The sequence below is a fragment of the Mauremys mutica genome, chromosome 8 (genome assembly GCF_020497125.1).
Source record: "Mauremys mutica isolate MM-2020 ecotype Southern chromosome 8, ASM2049712v1, whole genome shotgun sequence".
NCBI lineage: Eukaryota > Metazoa > Chordata > Testudines > Geoemydidae > Mauremys > Mauremys mutica.
In genome coordinates, this window is record NC_059079.1 from 73,859,045 (window position 1) to 73,882,572 (window position 23,528).

Genomic DNA, 23,528 nt, shown 5'->3' on the forward strand with positions numbered 1-23,528 from the left:
TATGTTCCCTAAAAGCTTCATGTACACATTGAAAAGGAGGGATAAGAATAGTAATCCACGAGTCCCCTTGGGCTGATAAGAAACCATCCAATGCTAAATCCTTTCACAGAAAAAGGAATTAAGTCAATCAAATCCAACTCTCTCTCCAACCTGGCCAGTGTTAACAGCCATGTCAATAATCTTATTGTCAAGACTTTCAAAGGCAGCTGATAGAATTGTCTAAAAATAATCAGTATGGATACTTGATCTTCATCCATTGCAGGAGAGGACTGATATACAAGATAAGTACAGTATCCTTACCATATCCAAGTCTAAAGCTATATTGATTGGGGTCAAGAAGATCTGGATCACAGGAACATAAAAAAAATGTAATTCTGGATCAGACCTGTCTAGTATCCTGTCTCCAACAGGGCCAATAACAAATGCTTCAGAGAAAAGTGAAAGAAACCAGACAATAGCAAGAGATGGGATAATTTGTCCTCCATGTATTAGAGGGGTAGTCTGGATCTGTAAAAAGCAACAAAGAGTCCTGTGGCACCTTATAGACTAACAGTTGTATTGGAGCATAAGCTTTCGTGGGTGAATGCGTCTGACAAAGTGGGTATTCACCCATGAAAGCTTATGCTCCAATACATCTGTTAGTCTATAAGGTGCCCCAGGACTCTTTGTTGCTTTGTCCTCCATAAATTTTGCATCTTAACCCCTAACCTTAAAAATTGTCTTAAGCCCTGAAGCTGGAGGTTTTATATGCCTTCAAAAACTTTTTAACATTAACTATTATTATTCTGATTATTTTTATTATATGTCTAGAAATCCAATCCATCTTTGTGTCTTGCTAAATTCTTGGTCTCAACAACATCCGATAGCAACAAGCTCCACAGTCTAATAACACTCTGAGGCTATGGCTACACTTGCACTTCAAAGCGCTGCCGCGGCAGCGCTTTGAAGTGCTAAGTGTAGTCAAAGCGCCAGCGCTGGGAGAGAGCTCTCCCAGCGCTGTCCGTACTCCACCTCCCTGTGGGGAATAACGTACAGTGCTGGGAGCCGCGCTCCCAGCACTGGGGACCACACTGGAGCTTTGCAGCACCGCAATTTGCAGCGCTGGAGAGGGTGTGTTTTCACACCCTGCTGCAGCACTGCAAATTTGCAAGTGTAGCCATGGCTATTACTCCTGGGGGATTTCTGTGCCAAAAAATTAAACATTCTGTGCACAATACTTTAAAATTCTGCATATTTTATTTATCAAAATAACACAATATAATCATGCCAATTTCAACTATTTTGGTAATTTATTTTAAATTTCTGTCAGCAAGTATGTCTGTAACAATACAGACAAAAAAGATTCTAGTAATTTCTTTTTTACAAATAGATTCCTTACTATGCATATTCCATTTAAATTAAAATATAGAACTGTATCTCCTGGACCTGTCAGAAACAGTGCAAAGGCTTGGGGGAGTCAGGGATAACAGAGAAGCTGAGGGAAAGGAAAGGAGCCTGGAGTGAACCTGGAGGGTTGTTGTGTGCAGCTGGGAGAAATATGGAATATTTTTTGGGGGGAAGAGGCAGGATTTTTAGGGAGTTGCGGAGCCTCCCCCATGAAGATGCTGGCTGACACTAAGCCTCTCCCATACAGTCAGGCACATTTGTCCCTGTCCCCACACCCCCATGGGTATCTGCAGCCTCCTCCCCCATCCCCATGTGTCCCTGAAGCCCTCCATCCCTGTTCCCATATAGCCTTGCACCCCCACTCCCATTCAACCCCTGGATCAATGCTGTCACACCACTAGCTCCTGAGTCTGCACCCCACTCTGTCCCCCCACTAGCTATTCTGAATCCTAGTGTGTGACATTCACACCCCAGCAACCCCATGTGCCCCACTCTATCTGTCCTAACCTGGCTCCACGGGCAGGGTGCTATGATGAACTTCTACTCCTGGTGAAATTCTGTGCCACTGTGCAGGGATAGAATTTTTTTTCTCCACAGAAAATACATTCTGCCCCAGAAGAACTGCAGTTCTGCCTTTTGTCCACCAGAGGCCGTTGTGGCACCATTCATGCTGTTTTTGCACCACAGCCGCCTCTGATGGGTAAAAGATGGAACGGCAGCACTTCTTGGGCAGAAGAGCATTTTCTGCAGAGAAAAAAATTCTGCAGGACATATGAATTCTGCACATTCACAGTGGCACAAAATTCCCCCAGGAGTATTCCATGTTTGACAATGATAGACCAGGTGCTGTCTCTTGCTAAGGCTGTAGGCATCAACTGAGCACTGACAAATTCATAGCTGGAAACCAGACCAGTTCTCCTGTACGTGAATACTGTTCAAGATAGATGTTAGACTTGTAAGGATGTGTTAGTGTTTAGACTATGTAGTAGAAAGAGAGCCTGAGACATAAGATCTTGTATCAAACAACTGATATGACTCCTGAGTCCTAGGCTAAAATAGTAATCAAAGCTTTACTGATATAAAACAAAGACAGTCTGTGAGCAAGAGGCAGGACCTGCTCACAGAGTCAGGAAAGAACAGGGCTTATATTGCAGAAATACACATTCCTAAGAAGTGCTAGGCACAGAGTATTCATGCAAACACATCCCGATATCAAGTGGTACCAGAACATCCTGATATCAAGAATGGTACAAAAACATTCCCTATGAGTAACAGGAACACACTGACTCCTTGTGACATTATCTGGTTAAAATAGGACCATATAGATCATTGTTACAACCACTGTTATATATTTGCAACAAATCTTGTACAAAGGTTGTCAAGTGAGGTGTCTATTAAAAGGTTATGATTTGCTGGTTCTGATTATGCTATTTGTAGGCATGTGTCATTTTTGTATTTGAAGTTATAAATATTGGCTGTATACCTGGATTTCAAATGTTTGCTCCTGGGTAACATCCATGAAGTAGTTAGCCAGCACATCTTGGAGGGACTATTCAAAATGAGCAGCCCATCAAAAGGACACTACATTCACAATGGACCATGGGAGATGCCCATCTATAATGAGTGGACTGTCCTATAAACGTGCTGTCTAGAATATAGATAATGGCTTCCTGCAATGACTGAGCAAAATTGGGCATGAACATGTGACTTGCCCATGTAACTCCAAACACTCTCTGGTCACTGGTGATTCTCCACTACCTGTGCTGAGGTTTTTGTTTAAATCAACAGGGTTCCCGCCACCTGGCAGAGGATATAAATGGCTCTGGAAACCCCTCCATTTTGCCTCTATCCTGCTCCAGCCTCTATCCTCCTTCATCCTCTGGACTACACTAATGGAAGCATTCTAACCAATGGACTGAGCACCTTCCAATGATTTGGAAGCAACCAGGGACTTGAATTAATCCAGCAGTTTATTCTATCACTGCTACAAGCCTGGACTTCGCAATTACTGTATGTATTTGATTCCTTTACCCAATTTTAACTCTCATCTTTCTTTCTTTCTTTCTTATGAATAAACCTTTAGCTTTTAGATACTAAAGGATTGGTATCAGCATGATTTTGGGGTAAGATGTAAGTTATATATTGACCTGGGTGTGTGGCTGGTCCTTTGGGATCAGAAGAACTTTTTATTTGAAGAGATTGGTTTTAAAGAACCTCTCATCTCTATAAGTCTAGTGTTTTCAGTGGTAATACAAGGACTGGAATGCTTAAGAAAACTGCCTTTCTGACATCTTGTTACCCAGTGTGGTGAAACAGAAGTTTACTTTTGTTGCTGGTTTGGTATATCCTATGGGAGATTAGCCATCAGTCTTGGGGTGTATCTGCCCTATTTCTCAGCAGTTTGTCCTTGTGATAAATTAAGGGAGGGCGTTAGCTCCCTTTTATGGACACCCAGACAGTCAGTAGCTATGAAATCCCTCTTAGTAGCTGTTCTCTAATTGCTCTACCTGGAAAGGGTTAAAAAGTCTCTCTGCTATGCATAGGTAAAAGGAAGTGAGTGGGCACCTGGTCAAAAGAGCCAATGGGAAGGCTAGAACTTTTTAAAATTGAACAAAGACTCCCTTTTGTCTGTCTGTTGTTATTCTCTTGGGGAGAGGTAGACAGGATAGCAGTTAAGCTGTAAGAAGCTTGGGGCCAGGTATGAAAAATCCTCAGTATCATACCTAGAAACTACTCATTTGAAACCCCAGGTATGTAAGTAGGTCTGGAAATGTCTAGGAAGACGCAATTAGGTTTATTTCTTTTTATTTCTTTATGGCTTGTGGACTCCTCTGTGCTAACCCCAGGTGCTTTTGTTTTGCTTGTAACCTTTAAACTGGACCTCAAGAAAGCTATTCTTGATGCTTAATCCTTGTAGTTGGTTTTTTTTTAATCTAGAAAAAGCATAAGTTCCCAGATGTATTTTCTTCTCTTTTTTAATTAATATAATTTACCTTTTGAGAACAGAATCGGATTTTTGTGTCTTAAGAGGTTGGTGCACATGTTGTTTAATTAGATGGTGGCAACAGCTGAATTTTTTTCTTTCTTGGCTCTTCCCCAGGGGGGAGGGTGAAAGGGCTTGAGGGTACCCCATGGGAAGGAACTCCCAAGTGTGCCTTCCTGGGTGATTAAAGGGGTTTTGCACTTGGGTGGTGGCAGCATCTACCCATCCAAGGTCAGAGAAAAGCTGTAACCTTGGGAGTTTAATACAAGCCTGGGGTGGCCAGTATTAATTTTTAGAGTCCTTGCAGGCCTTCTGCACTCAAAGTGCCAGAGTGGGGAATTAGTCTTGACAGTCCTGAATTTGGCATCCTCAGTTGTGACCCACTAAGACACGGTTACATCCTTCTAAAAGATAAGGTCAGAATGACAATATATAATAAAGATGTTTTAATTAAACCAACATGTACAAGGTGATGGGAAATATCTAGCCATGTCAGGAGGTGATACACCCTCTCATAAAAAAATTTTAAGCATCTATTTTAACAGTTAAGCATTACATTTAGTATAAAATATTAATAATGCACCTCAAGTGAAAATGAATGTTACTGGGCTGCTGAAATATAGTGATAGAACATACAACCAGTTTGGGATGTCTGCCCTGTTTTTTAAAGTCTCCCCTGAGGTTGGCACTTATGATCATGAATCACTCCATGGTCATGATACCATGTATTAGTAAAAGGGTAATTAGCAAATGCAAATAATAAATGTGATTATCTTCATCAAGCAATGGCATCCTGACCAGAAGCCTAACAACTGCTTTCTAGAAGGTGCTAGCATCCTACCTTACCTAAGGGAGACATTTTAATACCCACCAATAATGGAACTCATCCCTCATCAACTAAGAGTAACAAGGACCCTGTTCACAGAGGAGTAACCCAATGCTCTCTGAGCACATCTAGAACCTGAATAAGTGACTCTGAATAAGAAAGAAAGAAAGAAAGAAAGAAAGAAAGAAAGAAAGAAAGAAAGAAAGAAAGAAAGAAAGAAAGAAAGAAAGAAACCACCCATTGCTGCACCCTCAACCTTGTCTACAGCAATGGTTCTGCTCTTAAAAAGCTAAGCTTAGTCTGAAAGCACTTGATAATATCTATGAAGCTAGCCTGAATTTACCAGGCTGTTCTCCCAGAGCACTTCCACTGATCAGAACACTGAGGATGCTCTGATACAAGTGAAGAAGCCCTGTCTTATTTCCGAAAAAGCCGCTGAATAAAATTTAAACTGTTTATCATAGTTTGTCCACCTGAGATTGCCATTTCTGCTGCCTTCACTCTAGCCATTTACTTTCTTAATCTATCTCTTTGTCTATCTGTCTATAGTACTGTTTTTAAAAGAGCTATCATCATGGTATCTAAGTGCCACAAGCCATACCAAGGTGACCTGTGCTGAAGAATCAAGATAAGAGAGGAATCAAGGGCTATGAGAGCAATTAACCATAGCCCCGGACAAGTTATTAGATCACCTAGTAGACCATAGGCATATACTGCACAACTGAAGAAGCTATTTTCACCTAAGGGCACTGTTTTCACAGATGATGTCACTAGAGAACACTTTTATTATCATGCTGATGTGGGGCAGAGGGTTATGTTGTGAAATTTTAGTGCATTGAACTTCAGTCCTGGTATGCATACAACTCCCATTGAAATCATTGTCTGCAGGGTTGTTGTAGTGGTGCTGGTCCCAGGATATGAGGAAAACAAGGTAAGGGTACACTACGGGATTATTCCGATTTTATGTAAACCGGTTTAGTAAAACAGATTGTATAAAATCGAGTGCACGCAGCCACACTAAGCACATTAATTCGGTGGTGTGCGTCCACGGTCTGAGGCTAGCATCAATTTCTGGAGCATTGCACTGTGGGTAGCTATTCCATAGCTATCCCATAGTTCCTGCAGTCTCCCCCGCCCCTTGGAATTCTGGGTTGAGATCCCAGTGCCTGATGAGGCAAAAATCATTGTCGCGGGTGGTTCTGGGTAAATGTCGTCAGTCACTCCTTCCTCTGGGAAAGCAACGGCAGACAATCATTTCGCGCCCTTTTTCCCTGGATTGCCCTGGCAGACGCCATAGCATGGCAACCATAGAGCCTGCTTTGCCTTTTGTCACTGTCACCGTATGTGTACTAGATGCCGCTGACAGAGGCGATACAGCAGCGCTACACAGCAGCATTCATTTGCTTTTGCATGATAGCAAAGATGGTTATCAGCTGTTCTGTACTATCTACCATGCCATTGTAAGTTGGCAATGAGATGATGGTTACCAGTCCTTCTGTGCTGTACCTTCTGCTGCTGTCATAGGTGTCCCTGGCTGAGACTGGCTGGGGGCGCAAAAGACAAAAATTGGGAGTGACTCCCTGAGTTAATTCCTCCTTTATGGTATCTAAAAATAGAATCAGTCCTGTCTAGAATATGGGGCAAGTGTACTAGAGATCCAGTGTATCAGAGAGCACAGCTGCTCTGTGTCAGATCCCACAGAAATGATGAGCTGCATGCCATTCACAGAGGGGTTCTCCTGCAACAACCCCACCTGTTGTTTCCCTCCTCCCCCAGCCTTCCTTGGCTACTGTTGCAGTGTCCCCCCATTTCTGTGATGAAGTAATAAAGAATGTAGGAATAAGAAACAGTGACTTGTTAGTGAGATGAAATGAGGGGAAGGCAGCCTCCAGCTGCTATGATAGTCCAGACAGGACATTAAGCAGTGTGGGGGACAGGAGCTCAGCATCCTGCTGCTATGATAGTCCAGGCAGTACAGAATCTTTTCTTTACACATGAAGGGTGGGGGTGAAGATGGTTACCAGCCGTTCTGTACCATTTACTGGGAATGACCAGGAGGCCAGTCAGGAGCACTCATGGTCTGATGATGAGAACGGATACCAGTCCTTCTGTATTATACCATCTGCCACAAGGCTGATGATGACAATGATGGATATCAATCATATTGCACCATCAGCCACCAAGAAGGAAGGTTGAGGATGCTATAGTTCAGTGCCGCAGCATCGCGTCTACCAGCAGCATTCATTAGACATAGGGTGACATTTAAAAGAGTCAAGAGATGATTTTTTTCCCCTTTCCTTCTGGGTGTGGGTGGGTGTGGGTAAATTGATGAGCTATGCCCTGAACCACCGCGGACAATGGGTTTGACCCTACAGGCATTGGGAGCTCAGCCAAGAATGCAAATACTTTTCGGAGACTGCAGGAACTGTGGGATAGCTTGAGTCCTCAGTCCCCCCTCCCTCCCTCCATAAGCGTCCATTTTATTCTTTGGCTTTCCGTTACACTTGTCACACAGCACTGTGCTGAGTCCCTGCTGTGGCATCTGTCTGGAGATTTTTTTTAAAATGCTTTGGAATTTTGTCTTCTGTAACAGAGCTCTGATAGAACAGATTTGTCTGCCCATACAGCGATCACATCCGTACGGTCCATGCTGGAGCTCTTTTTGGATTTGGGACTGCATCGCCACCTGTACAGATCAGAGCTCCACGCTGGGCAAGCAGGAAATAATATTCAAAAGTTCGCGGGGCTTTTCCTGTCTACCTGGCCACTGCATCCGAGTTCAGATTGCTGTCCAGAGTGGTCAGTGGTGCACTGTGGGATACCGGCCGGAGGCCAATACCATCGATTTGCGGCCACACTAACCCTAATCCGATATGGTAATACCGATATTAGCGCTACTCCTCTCGTTGGGGAGGAGTACAGAAACCAGTTTAAAGAGCCCTTTATATCGATATAAAGGGCCTCTTAGTGTGGACGGGTGTGGCGTTAAATCGGTTTAATGCTCCTAAAACCGGTTAAAACTTGTAGTGTAGACCAGGCCTAAGTGAGGTAATCTTTTGTTGGACTGAGCTCCATAGACCTGAACAAGAGCTCTGTGGAGCTCAAGAGCTTACCCTTTCACCAACAGAAGTTGGTCCAATAAAAGATACTACCTCACCCCCTTGTCTCTCTCAGCTAAAATCACTGTAAGTTTTGGACACACAAGAAATACAGGGATATGCCCTTTGTATGCCTAAGGATTACATCACATCAAAATGGCTCCATAAAGGGGAAAATGCCAGGGCCAACTCCTATCTCCTCCTATTGAGAGGAAAGTATGCACAGCTGACAGTTCCTATCTCAAGCAGGAAACACCTAGAGAGACTAATAACTCCCCTCTTTAGTGTGGAAAGTGGGAAGTGCTATCTGTGTCCTCTTCAGCATGCCCACATTCCATGTTCATGTTGTTGTCAGATGGAGACATGTCCCATCCTGTCCTGCATCCTTACTGTTTAAGGGGGGAATAGGGCCTATTTTATCATGTGACCACATCTGGAGACTGTCTAAACACATTTTCTTTAATCTTCCTTATTATTTAACATTTATTTTCTTTCTTTTCCAATTTGCAATCCTGTGAACTTGAATATAAAAATTATTAAATTTTGCAACTGTTTTAAATCAAATTTTTATTGTCCACAGTCTTTTGTTAGAAAAGGGAACCAGGAAAACTATAATGTAAGGTAATTTTCTGAGAAATAATACAGTTTTAAATTATCTTATATTCTATAATCCAATATTGGAAAACAAAGTTAAAACTTGGAAACTAGAATCTGCAAGCAACTTTTGCAGTATCAGAGAAAATAAGGTAAAGGTAACAATATACTTTCCTACAATTAAGTTATGATTAATAACAATTCTCATACAAATCAATGTTCAAGAGTAAAACAAAATCCAAGAAAAAAATTCCATGGCAGTACACAATGTTTACACCTACTTTTGACAAGATGCTCCCTCCTCTCCATTAAGTTAACTAGTTTCTGTTACTAGGAGGGGGTAGATTAACATTTTTGCTTCCAAGGGGATGGTAGTCTGTTTTACAACTATTAATAGCACAATATATTTAAAATAAGATAAAAGCATCCATCATACGTGAAGGAGAGTGCCTTGAGTGAACAGTAGTTCTTGAGTCTTTCTTGAGTAAAGAGTAGTTATTACAAACCAGTATTTAGTATGAATAACACTTCGTTCTTAATACAAAAAATGCTATTGATATTTCTTCTCAGCAAAGACTAGTAATTTTTAAATTAAGTTTTAAAAGGAGTATTTAGTTAGATATTTCTGTGGCTGGCAGAGCTTCAGTGAACTACTATTTTAGTTACAATATATAACAGAACACTTTAGGGCTCAGAAAAGAACATAATAATTATTTCCGCATCTTGTAAACCCATTTCCATGCTGCTTTTTGAGAAAAAAAATGCATTATACACCCGTATAAAGATTAAATTAATGGACCAATAAAATAATCCAGTTTCATGAAGAGACCCAAAGACACATTGGTCTTTTGCCCATTCTGTTCACAGAGGAGACAAGATAAGTTTTTTCTCTGATTTTAAATGGAGTAGGACAGGCACCTTTGTGATTAAGGAGGAAGGGTGGGAGGCAGGAGGTCAGGTTTCTATCCCCTCCTTAGTCACACACTTCTGGTATGACCATGGGCAATTTATTTCACTTCCCTATATGAATATCTCACCTTACAAATGGGGACAGTCCTATCTAACCCACAGGGCTTTTGGCAGGCTTTATCACTGAGGTCAATGAGAGGTTAGCCCTTGATTTCCGGGAGTGGAATCAAAACCTTAATTAACATTTTTCTAAAGTAGTTTGGCATCTTCAGATAGATTTTGCTATCTAAGTGAAAAATTTTATTTATTTAAGTAAAGCGTAGGGCTATCAATAGTCATAACTAATGAGAATCGAAAGATAAACTAGCAATTGTTATAATAATTCCCCAAGCAAATAAAAGTGTTTTACTCAAGGAGAAGGTTCTATAATAATGCAGAGTGCAAATGGGGACATAAATTCTGCAGTTTTCATTCTACAAACAAAGAAGTATAAAAATTCATATGTAGAAATCGAGCCTTCCATTAGGAAATATAAATGATAAGGATAAGGACCAATTAGAAGCAAATCTCTAGATAAAATTCTTTTGGACAACCCTAAAACTGCAACACCTAACACTTAACCTATAATATAACTCAAAGTACATCAAGAACAATATTATTTAACATAAGATTTTAATGCATAGAAAATAATTCTATCCCAATTATTTTCCTTCTGTGTATGCAACTGTAAGCAGAGTCTGGATGAGCTCCCCCCTGACATCTAGTAGTGAGCTGTGGAAAAAAGACTTCAGAAGCTGATCTCATTTGCATGGACACACCCACTCTGCCTAGGTGCTCAGCATGATGGGACTGTTTGCCCAAATGATCACTTGTGGCTGGTGCTGGATCTCCAGTCTCCTTGTTATTGGGGCAGGGGGTTGTTATCCTTGTTGTGTGAACCAAGGGCAGCAGAACTGTACCTGGCATACCCCAATGGAGGGACTCACCCTCAACTGAACAGCACTCGCTAGGCAGGGGACATGGGTTCTAAAGAGGGGCAGCTCCAGGCCCCAACATGCCAAGTGCATGCTTGGGGTGGCATATTGTAGGGAGTGGTCTGCCAGTTGCTGCAAGGATGGTAGATGGCTCCAGTAGACCTCCTGCAGGCATGCCTGGGAAGGTCTACTAGAGCCACCTGCTGTCTTCTTGGTGGCTGGCAGAGCACTCCTCTGGGCATGCTGCTGTGCTTGGGGCAGTGCAATGTCCAGAGCCACCTCTGGTTCTAAAGCCCAGTAGAAGGGGGTGAGGAGAGAACAGGTACTTGTAGCTGGTGGTGTGAGTCCTGTTTCAGGGTCCTAGATACCATTTCATCTTTCCTTTCTCCATGGTATAACAAAAAAGCTACTTTAGACTCAATTGGGACTCTTCCTACAGGCTGCAGAGCTGAAATCACTAATACCTAGGTCTAAGTATTAGACATACTTTGGGACAGTGCCTCTATTGCAAGAGACTGCCCAGTATGCACCAGGAGTGAGGCTCTCCCACTAAAAGCTGCAATCACTGAGAGCTGTGTTAAGTGGGGGACAGCCCTGAAAACATCTTGATGATTGGGCAACTGGCTCAGAGAGGCATGGTAAGCAGGGTGGCTGGTGGAGAGCTGTGGCAAGCGGCCAGCAGAGAAGCTGCTGGAGAGGGCCAGGGCAGAGCCCTGCAAAGGCATGGCAATCAGCCATTGGGGTGATGAGCAAGAGTCTGAGCAGTGCAGCATGTAGGGTGCCTCCTTACCCTGCCCTGCTTTCCACACCGTGTGGGAGGTGAACTCTGTGGATGAACCTCTGAACTCTGGGGCTGCACTGGCCAAGGACAGCAACTGTGAGTGGGGTACAGAGAAGGGACAGGCACGTTAAAGGGACTTTTTGGCTTCTGGACTTAAGAACCTGAGGGGAAAAGGACACTGCCCAACTGACTTGGGGGTGAGTCTTTTGCTCATGGTTTGTGTTTATGAACCCTAGTTGAGGTGTTTTCCCAAATTAATGCTGAGTTAATTCCCTCCTATCATTAAAAGTTTTTGCTAAACTCAGACAGAATCTCTGCTTGTGAGGGGAACTATTGGCTCTTACAGGCTGCCAGGGGGTGTTGTGTAATTGTTCCAGGTCACTGGGTGGGGGCTTGAGCTGGTTCTGTGTTGTATTGTTGAAAAGGAACCCCTAGATACTAAACCCAGCCCTCCTTGCTGCTGGCTCCACCTCGCAGAAGGATTACACACACAAACCCATTTAAAAGTATGGGAAGAAACCGATAAAAAAGATTATTCATATCAAATTATTACTATTGTTACTATTTCACAAAATGAAAAAGAGATGATTAATCAATAAAATGCCTTTAAGTATCTGTTATAATAAAAGTATGTTGTAATCGATCTAAAAAAAATAGGACATCACTAACCGTTCCACAGAGATTCGGCGTCATCTCCTGATGTTTCTCTTTGTCCCCATTCTCTGCAGAGTTAGGGCTGAAAACCATGAGGTCATTCTTGGCGGTGCCTTCCCCTACACACAAGTTCCGGCTCTGGCGCTGGGAATAGGACCAACTCCCCACCTCGCTCGAGCACACCACGGTGGCTTTCCCAGGACCGCACATCACTTCCGGACCCGGGCGGCATCTCAGGCCAACGTACACGACAATCACCAGCACAAACAGCCCGGACACCGAGCAAATGGCGATCATTAAAGACACGTTCATGTCAACCAAGGGCCCGTCGCTCCTGCCCCTTGGCCTCGAGTCCCATTTCACAGCCTGGGGACTCTCCACCAGGGACAGGCTGACAGTGGCTGTCGCTGACAGCGCCGGCTCCCCATGGTCCTTCACCAGGATCACGAGTCTCTGGCTGGGGCCGTCCGCCTCCTCCAAGGCCCGCGTCGTGCTGATCTCCCCGCTGTACACACCCACCCGGAAAGGCCCCGCAGCCCCGGGCTCCTGCACTTCGTAGCGAAGCCAGGCGTTGTAGCCGGAATCCGCATCCACCGCTCGGATCTTGCCCACCACGTGCCCTGCGACGGCCGACAGCGGAACCAGCTCGGGCCCGGGCGAGCCGCGGACGGAGCCGGCCGGGGACACTGCGGGCGCGTTGTCATTTGCATCCAGGACAAAGAGCTGCACAGTCACGTTCCCGCACAGCGACGGCAACCCGGCGTCCCTCGCGCTCACCTGGAACTGCAGCACTTGCAGCTCCTCGTAGTCAAAGGGCTGCAGGGCATAGATGTGCCCGCTCTCCGAGTGCACCGAGATGTAGCTGGACAGGGGCTGCTCTCCCACACTTCGCTCCACCACCGAGTAGCTCACAAAGGCGTTTTCCCTCAGGTCCGGGTCCGAGGCAGACACGGTCAAGAGATGGGCCCCGGGCGGGTTGTTTTCCTTCACAAACACCGTGTAAACGGGCTGAGGGAAAGCGGGGGCGTTATCGTTCACATCCGCGATCGGCACCAAAATGCTGCTGCTGGCCGACAGAGACGGGGCCCCTTCGTCTCTGGCTGTCACCACGAGCTTATATTCAGACACTCGCTCCCGATCCACGGCCTCCGCCAGCACCAGCGAGTGATAATTCTTAAAGGTGGAGACGAGCCGAAAGGGCAGGTTCGGGGGGATGGAGCAGGTGACTTTGCCGTTGTATCCCGAGTCCCGGTCAGAGACGCTAATAAGAGCCACCACTGTCCCTGGGGGAGCGTCCTCCGGCACCGGCAGGGAAAGAGAAGTCACGGCCAGCTCAGGGGCGTTATCGTTCACGTCTAAAACCTCTAACTCAATGTTGCAGTGTCCTGACAAAGGAGGGTTACCTTTATCTTTTGCCTCAACTTGAATGTCATATACATTAATTTCTTCGAAATCCAAACGGCTTTTGATTCTGACCTCTCCTGTATTTGGATCTACACTAAACATATCTCCTCCAGTGGGAGGAACGAAACTGCTACAAATATATGAAACATCCTTATTACTTCCTTCATCCAAATCTGTGGCGTTGAGTTTAATGACTAATGTCCCATTAGCTGCATTTTCGAACAATCGAATCTTGTAAACGGACTGATTAAATACAGGCGCGTTATCATTCACATCCAGCACCGTGATCACCAGCTGAACAGTGCTGGTGAGCTCCGGTTTGCCCCCATCTGTGGCCCTGAGTAATAAATTATGCTCAGGGGTTTCCTCTCTATCTAGAGGTTTCGTTAGCACCAGCAATAAGGATTTCTTATTGGCATCATTTGATTTAACATTGAGTGTGAAATGTTCACTCGGACTCAGTTTATAGGTTAGCAGAGAGTTTGTGCCAATATCTGCGTCTGAAGCGCCCTCTAGTGGGAAGCGCGAGTCGGGCAGTCTCGATTCAGCAATACTGAGATATTTTTCAGTTACGGGGAACACAGGAGCGTTGTCATTTATATCCTGTATCTCCACTTCCACGTGAAATATCCTCAGGGGTTTGTCCACTATCACCTCCAGGTCCATGGCGCACAGGGGGCTCTGGCCGCACAGCTCTTCCCTGTCTAGTCGCGAATTAACAAACAAAACGCCGCTCTGCAAATTTACCTCAAAATAGTCTCTCCTGCCGCTGGAGACCATCCGGAACATCCGAGACACCAGCTCCGCCGCCTCCAGCCCCAGGTCCTGGGCCAGGCGGCCCACAAAGGTGCCGTGTTTGGATTCCTCCGGCACGGAATAACGGACCTGGCCGCTGCCCACCTCCCAGGCCGTGTGCAACAGAACCAGCCGCAGCAGCTGCCTGGTTACCAGGGAGTCTCGCCGGAGAAGGGCCATCGCGGACGCGGAGCGGTGCCGGTTTATGAATCAGCGATTTAACCGAAGGTCCAGCAGACTCCAGTGAATGAGGAGGATGCGCTTTGAAAGCAGTTTAATTTAATCCAAGCCTGACACGCCCGGGAGCCCGCCTGACGCGCTGAGAGGCAGGATTTTCAGGTCTCCTGGGGGAGGAGCTGTGTGTTTCTTTCTTTCTGGAATGTCTCTTTAGGCGACAGCGACACCTTGTGACTAAATGTGTAAGTACAATTGCAAATCATGCCTTTCAATTTTTCTAAATCTCAGTAACTATTTTTCTTGATTCAGAAATGTTTCTTATATTTTACTAACCCATTAACTATACCGCTTGCTATTTTCCACTAGTTCCTTTTATCATTAGCCTGCTATTGAAATAAACGCTTTCTATTTTGTCCTATTTTTATATAAATCGAATATTTCGTAAATTTGGTATATATTGTCTCTATATTAAAATCTGAAACGGATTAATTGCTTTTTAAATAACCATTGCCCCATAAATTTATGACGCTTAGCGCGCGCATATTCGCAAAAGCACACATACTCATAATTACCCGATAACGGTTGCTATTAACAACCATGTCCCCTTTTTTATATAACGGCAAAATGTTAGTAGCTTGAAACATAAGATATAATAAACTTTGCTGGAAGTGGAAAATAATTCTGAGATATCTCAACTATACCCACATGTCTTAATATGTGAAATGTATATATTCATGACCTGGTAGGTCTCCTATTGAAACCAGGAAATTGTTGGTTCAAGAGCCTAGGCTGATCTCAATTGATGCGACATTATATCAGGAGAAGGGGCCAGACAATCTCTGAGGAACTCAGGGGCCATTTGGCATTTGAAGGTTAGAACCAATATCTTCGATTGTATTCAGGAGCTGAACACTACTACCGTCAATGGTGCAGGGAGTGTAGTAGGCTCTCTGCCAGGAGCGTCTCTTAACAATCGGGTGAAACATATTTTGCATTAGTTGAAGTTTCCTGATTTTCCCAAGTAATCAAAGCTCAAGATGTTTCGTTATTTCCTGTAACGCCTTCACCTAAAAGTTAAACAGGTGGGAGGAAAGATTAGAACGCTGCAATAACCCACATGAGCTACCCCTTAGTCAGATGAGAAATCAGAAAATATATACCTTCTGGGCCACCTCACAGAGAAAGGTAAATAATCAAGAGCAAATCCATCCAACCCTGCCAGGGTCCACAAAACCTCACTCTCAATTATATCAAAGGCAGTTGATATACTCAGTTAAAATAATCCATATGGACGCGTGCTCTTCATCCATTGCCAGAGGGAGATCATTAACCAACAAGAAAAAAAGAAGGCTCCATACCATAGCCAGAAGGCAGGAACATGTCCACTACTTACATAAACACTAAAGAACAACAACACGGTTTTCCACAACTGGAAAAAGCTTGAGTCATCTGCCATCTCTTGTAGGCAATTCAGTTTGGGCTGTTGGCCCCTGATAATTTCTCTCCACGGTGGAAAAAGACCGGAGAGCCATATGTTTCTTCTTATGTGATGAAGCCCGCATTTGAAGACTATTTTATATATACATATTTCATCACCTTGATGGTGTCCCGTGCAAGCTATTGCCTTCCAATATATGCTTGCCTGAAAGGGCAGGCAACAACACAGATATAATCATGTCAGGGTCTAAACAGCATGGAGTCTGCAATGGAATATCGAATCAGGCTAATCTTTTAGAATTCTTTGAATATGTCAATAAAATAGTGGATACAAAATAACCAGCTGAAACAATTTATTTAGACTTACAGAAGATATTTGACAAAGTTGCATGCAGGCAACTAAGAAAGCTAAGTAGTGTTGAGATGACAGGCAAAGTATTGTCTTGGATCAAAAACTGTCAACGAGACAGAAACCAAAGGTTGGTGGTCAAGTTGCATCATGGCAAAAGTTAACAGGGGTTCCTAAAGGTTTTGACCTAGGTTTTGTGTTGTTTAATATTTAATTACCTGGAAGGAAATGAAATAAATTCAGGTATCAAAATCTGTAGATGACACAAACGTATTTAGGTTAATCGGAAGCAAAGCAGACGGCCAGGAACTTCAGAGAGACCCCAACAAGCTAGATGAATAGACAACAAGATGGCAAATGAAATGTAATGTCAACAAACGCAAAGGAAAGCATATTGGAGGGGAGGAAATAAACTACATCTACACCTTATAAAGTTCTAAATGAACTTTATCAACCCAAGACAGGGACTTGGGCGGTACTGTAGAAAGCTTAATAAAAACCTGTGCTCAATATTCAGCTGCCGTCAAAAAGTTAACAAGATGTTAGGATGCACCAAGAATGGGATAGAGAATAATATGGAAAATATTATAAGCCGTTACATAAATCAATAGCGTGGCCTCATTTGGATACTGTGTGTAGCACTAGCCACCTAATCTCAAAAAATATATTGCACAACTGAAAGACGTTCAGAAAAGGGTGAAGAGAATGGTCAAAGCCTGGAAAAGGTCTTATGTTAAGAGAGATTTAAAAGATTGGGATTGTTTACCTTAGAAAGGAGATGATATAAAATAAGAAATAGTCTAGAGAAGGAACCTCTGTTCTCCCTGTCTCATAACACAAGAACAAGGGGATATTAAATTAAATTAAGAGACAGGACATTCAAAACCAATACAAGGAAATACCTTTTCACACAAAATGTAATTAGACTGGGGAACCTGTCGCCATAGAAAGTCCTTGAGACCAAGAATTTAACAAGATTCATAAAGAGGTTGAATATTTATATGGATATCAAGAATGGCCAATTATCATAATGCCACAACGTTTCTGGGAGGGCTATTAAACCATTTGCTTCAGGGTTTAAGACAATCTCTAATTATTAGAGATCGGAATGATACCTAAAAGTGGGTAGAATATCCCACGTATGCCTGTTGTGGGGTTCTTATACCTTCCTCTGAAGCATCTACTACTCGCTACTGTCAGAGACAGGATACTGGACTAAATGTCCCTTTAGTCTGATCCAGTCTGGCAATCCCAATGTTCCTGTGATCTTACTCTATATTAGTTTAATTTATATTTTATCCAACTTTCAATTCTGTAAAATTTGTTAGAAAAATGGTCCCATATTTTGCTAGGGACGGGGGTTAAGCCAACAATTATTCTTACCAGCATATACCCATAAAATTTATAAAGAACGATGACCAAAGATATGACCAAAGACAGATAATTTTCCCTGACCCAATATCACACAAGAAGTAAAATCTGGAAAACAACAACTAAAATGACTCAGGTATATGGATGTACAATCAGCGGGAAATAGGTAATAAAAACAATCGGCTCTCTTCAATCACTCTGAAATAAATGTCAAAAAAGCATTCCATTGGAGTAAATAATGGTGATACCTTTCTTTAAAAAGTACATGCTCCTCTTCATAAGATTAGTTAGTGTTCATTACCATGAGATAATAGCTGAATATTATAGGGAATGATAATCTATATCACACCTGATAGAACAATACCGTTGGGAGATAACTGGAGGAGGGGCATTAGCTGTTATTAATCATACATCTAGGACCTATAAGTAGAGTCCCTATGATTCTAGTGACCAGCTTGTAGTGCCAACAGATAACAATAATCTATTTTAGTACTTTTTTTCCTGTGAGCAAGACGAGTTATTTCAGAAATACACTTTGAATATAGGGTAATATTATTCAATGATTTTGTTCACCATGCTCCACTGAAACCTCAAGTGATTTAGTGTAATAAAGGACTCTGGAAATATAATTAAGAAACAAATATAATTTAAAAAAACGTTTCCCGGATGGTATTCTTGTACTTCATTGTAAGGAAAATATACTATCCAATAGGTAAAAGAGAAAAGTGATAAAACTCCAATACGACAGCATAGCTACCATAAGGGAACCAAAGAGAAGAAAGGTGCCCTTGAGGTTAAAGACACATGCTAAAAAATCTGATTTTTCTTTCTGTGTCACCACTGAAAAAGAATACGTTACAAAATAGTCATCATTGTTGTACAGAATGTATTGACTAGACACTGAAAATTGCTGACACCGCCTGAATGTTTGATCACTGAGAAGATCAAAATAAGACGAGAGTGAAGCTGGTGAAAATTGTGGGAAATTGGTTCCATATAAATCAATGGGAGTTTACAGAAGATGAACAATCGTGATGTAGTATTTTCTGCCTTGCAGTTTGGATTTGCATTTGAAAGAGCGGAGCGCCGAGTCCAGAATGCGTCTGGGGTCTCCATATAAAATATAAACAGGACCATTTTCATCGCCATTCCGGGTTCTTACATTAATTCAAATTAAATGGAGGGTGAGGGGGAAGGATTCACTATTCACACAGAATAACACTCCCGTGAGCCATTTCTCCTGCCGGGGTCAGCAACGTTTGGAATACTTTGACACGAATTCGTCTTAATTTTAATAGACCTTTTGTAAAACATTTAGAAACTTTCAAACAGCCTTAAATTCTCTCCCAAATTAGAAAACGATTAGATAATTTCAGACATAAAAAAGAACATCCTCACTAACCGTTCCACAGAGATTCGGCTTCATCGCCTGATGTTTCTCCTTCTCCCCGTTCTCTGCAGAGTTAGGAAAGTTGGGGCTGAAAACCATGAGGTCATTCTTGGCGGAGCCTTCCCCTACACACAAGTTCCGGCTCTGGCGCTGGGAATAGGACCAACTCCCCACCTCGCTCGCGCACACCACGGTGGCTTTCCCAGGACCGCACATCACTTCCGGACCCGGGTGGCATCTCAGGCCAACGTACACGACAATCACCAGCACAAACAGCCCGGACACCGAGCAAATGGCGATCATTAAAGACACGTTCATGTCAACCAAGGGCCCTTCGCTCCCGCCCCTTGGCCTCGAGTCCCATTTCACAGCCTGGGGACTCTCCACCAGGGACAGGCTGACAGTGGCTGTCGCTGACAGCGCTGGCTCCCCATGGTCCTTCACCAGGATCACGAGTCTCTGGCTGGGGCCGTCCGCCTCCTCCAAGGCCCGCGTCGTGCTGATCTCCCCGCTGTACACACCCACCCGGAAAGGCCCCGCAGCCCCGGGCTCCTGCACTTCGTAGCGAAGCCAGGCGTTGTAGCCGGAATCCGCATCCACCGCTCGGATCTTGCCCACCATGTGCCCTGCGCCGGCCGACAGCGGAACCAGCTCGGGCCCTGGCGAGCCGCCGACGGAGCCGGCCGGGGACACTGCGGGCGCGTTGTCATTTGCATCCAGGACAAAGAGCTGCACAGTCACGTTCCCGCACAGCGACGGCAACCCGGCGTCCCTCGCGCTCACCTGGAACTGCAGCACTTGCAGCTCCTCGTAGTCAAAGGGCTGCAGGGCATAGATGTGCCCGCTCTCCGAGTGCACCGAGATGTAGCTGGACAGGGGCTGCTCTCCCACACTTCGCTCCACCACCCAGTAGCTCACAAAGGCGTTTTCCCTCAGGTCCGGGTCCGAGGCAGACACGGTCAAGAGATGGGCCCCGGGCGGGTTGTTTTCCTTCACAAACACCGTGTAAACGGGCTGAGGGAAAGCGGGGGCGTTGTCGTTCACATCCGCGATCGCCACCAAAATGCTGCTGCTGGCCGACAGAGACGGGGCCCCTTCGTCTCTGGCTGTCACCACCAGCTTATATTCAGACACTCGCTCCCGATCCACGGCCTCCGCCAGCACCAGCGAGTGATAATTCTTAAAGGTGGAGACGAGCCGAAAGGGCAGGTTCGGGGGGATGGAGCAGGTGACTTTGCCGTTGTCTCCCGAGTCCCGGTCAGAGACGCTAATAAGAGCCACCACTGTCCCCGGGGGAGCGTCCTCCGGAACCGGCAGGGACAGAGAAGTCACGGCCAGTTCAGGGGAGTTATCGTTCACGTCTAAAACTTCCACCACCAGGGTGCAATGTCCAGTCAAGGGGAAAGCACTTTTATCAGTTGCTTCGATTTGAAGTTCATATAAACTGATATTTTCGAAGTCTAATTCTCCTTTAAATCTTACTTCACCAGTGTTTGAATCTAGACTAAACATGTTTCTTAAATTAGGATTAAAAGAATTACTAAATGAATATGAAATGTCTTTATTAATCCCCTCATCTAAATCGGTTGCATTGAGTTTAATGATTAATGTCCCATTAGCCGCATTTTCTAACAAACGCACTTCATAGACGGACTGATTGAATATAGGCGCGTTATCATTCGCATCCAGCACGGTGATCACCAGCTGAACTGTGCCGGTGAGCTCCGGTTTGCCCCCGTCAGTAACAGTGAGTAATAAACGATGCTCAGAGGTTTCCTCTCTATCCAGAGGTTCCTTTAACAGAAGGACTAACGATTTTCTTTGCTCGTTATTTTTCTGCAAATCTACACTAAAATATTCATTTAGGCTGAGTTTATAGGTTAGCAGAGAGTTTGTACCAATATCTGCATCAGATGCGCCCTCTAGTGGAAATCGCGAGTCTGGGCGTCTGGTTTCTAAAATAAATAGATTTTTTTCAGGTACTGGGAAAGCAGGAGCATTGTCATTTATATCCTGTATCTCCACTTCCACGTGAAATATCCTCAGGGGTTTGTCCACTATCACCTCCAGGTCCATGGCGCACAGGGGGCTCTGGCCGCACAGCTCTTCCCTGTCTAGTCGCGAATTAACAAACAAAACGCCGCTCTGCAAATTTACCTCAAAATAGTCTCTCCTGCCGCTGGAGACCATCCGGAACATCCGAGACACCAGCTCCGCCACCTCCAGCCCCAGGTCCTGGGCCAGGCGGCCCACAAAGGTGCCGTGTTTGGATTCCTCCGGCACGGAATAACGGACCTGGCCGCTGCCCACCTCCCAGGCCGTGTGCAACAGAAACAGCCGCAGCAGCTGCCTGGTTACCAGGGAGTCTCGCCGGAAAACAGCCATAGCTGACGGGGTTTGCTTTCTTTTAAGTTATCTCCTTTCGTAGATATTAAAATAGATGAGGGGAAAAAACCTGTAATATCCGTGTACAGGTTTCAGTCCAGACACCAGGCTCTGAATGACTGTAATTTTCCGTCGCTGGAGGGAGGAGTTCAATTTTAATTACTGTTACACCGTTTCTTTAGTGAACAGCGACACCATGTGTCTGAATGTGGTTGTACCTTTCTAACCGTCAGGGATTTTTAAAATTTATTTCAGAATTAATCTGAAATTTCTAGTATTTCCAAATGTTGCTGTTCTCATTTAAAAATTGAACAACTCCCTCCTGAAACTGGGGACTGTTTCATTGTGTTCTAATAGTTATCTTCATGATTAACTAAAGTATGTTTCTGGCCCAGATATACTAGCCTCCATCTTTTTAATTAATGTTAGAAATCTTAGTGTAAAGATAAATATACTATCCTACAGCGTGGATATATGTTGTTGATATATTTTTGTGGTATGTCATTCGATATGTGCAAAAATTTCACTGCGCTCCCAGAACTCTTCTGTTTTACTTACCATTCTTTCACGCCTGAGAAATTTTCCCGTTACCAAAAAGATTTTTTTTAATTATTTGAATTTGTGTGGAGTACAACCTGCACAATTGTAGACGTTTGCATGTATTGGTTTTCTCTCTGTCGCTCTCTTTTGGGGCTGATTTGTTGGTTGGTTTTTGGTTTTGCCCAAGATGAAATAAATTAGAGTGTTTGCCTCTGTTAGGGAGACGGGTGAACAGCAGGGTTTATCCTATGGTCAGCAAGGCAACTGTGCACCAAGTAAGATGTCCTGATGATGTTGACCTTAATTAATGTATTCATTTGTGTAAAATTACACATATGCTTAACTACCTTGCTGAATTGGAGGTTATGCTATAGAAGTTAGCTCTGCATTGTGTGAGTAAAATTAACATCTGAGCACTGGCTCCAGTTCTGTATTTTCTGCATCAGAGTGTTGCTCTTTTAAGACTTCTGAAAGCATGCTCCACACCTCCTCCCTCTCAGCTTTTGGAAGGCATTTCATATTCTGAAACCTTGGGTTGAGTGCTGTAGCTATTTTTAGAAATCTCACATTAGTATCTTCTTTGTATTTTGGCAAATCTGTTTTGAAAGTGTTCTTAAAACAAACTGGCTGACTCATCTTCCAAGTCTGCTGTAACATGAACTATATGGCAGAATGTGGGTAAAACAGAAGAGGAGACATACAATTTTCCTCCAAGGAGTTCAGTTACAAATTTAATTAACACACTATTTTTTAAATGAGCATCATCAGCATGGAAGCATGTCTTCTGGAATGGTGGCCAAAGCATGAAGGGTCATACAAATGTTTAGCATATCTGGCACGTAAATACCTTGCAATGCTGGCTACAAAAATGTCATGCGAATGCCTGCTCTCACTTTCAGGTGACATTGTAAATAAGAAGCAAGCAGCAGTATCTCCCGTTAATGTAAACAAACTTGTTTGTCTTGGTGATTGGCTGAACAAGAAGTAGGACTGAGTGGACTTGTAGGCTCTAAAGTTTTACATTGTTTTGTTTTTTAGTGCAGTTATGTAACAAAAAATCTACATTTGTAAGTTTTATTTTTCACAATAAAGAGATTGCACTACAGTACTTGTATGAGGTAAATTAAAAAATACTATTTCTTTTGTTTATCATTTTTACAGTGCAAATATTTGTAATAAAAATAATAATACAAAGTGAGCACAGTCCACTTTGTATTCTGTGTTGTAATTTAAATCAATATATTTGAAAATGTAGAAAAACATCCAAAAATATGTAACAAATTTCAATTGATATTATATTGTTTAACAGTGTGGTTAATTGTGATTAATTTTTTTAATCACGATTAATTTTTCTGAGTTTATCACATGAGTTAACTGCGATGAATCGACAGCCCTAGTTTATAATAGTCAATAGTAATCTTGGATTCCTTCTACTCTAAAGTAACAATTATAGCGCTGTTGGATGAAATCTCATT

At 43.5% G+C, this 23,528-nt stretch overlaps 1 protein-coding gene across 10 annotated transcripts in view; it reads right to left on the reverse strand.

The window, feature by feature from the left end:
* LOC123375395 (protocadherin alpha-C2-like) overlaps positions 1–23,528 on the reverse strand; it is a 334,194-nt gene that overhangs the window by 212,693 nt on the left and 97,973 nt on the right. Inside the window, exon 1 of one of the 10 annotated variants that reach the window (XM_045026236.1) lies at positions 19,141–21,513. The exons of 8 other annotated variants lie outside the window; for them this stretch is intronic. In XM_045026236.1, the coding sequence (XP_044882171.1) occupies positions 19,141–21,513 (2,373 nt within the window). Of the gene's footprint in view, positions 1–12,220; positions 14,726–19,140; positions 21,514–23,528 lie in introns of those variants that run through there. One more of the 10 variants, XM_045026241.1, reaches the window with a different exon arrangement.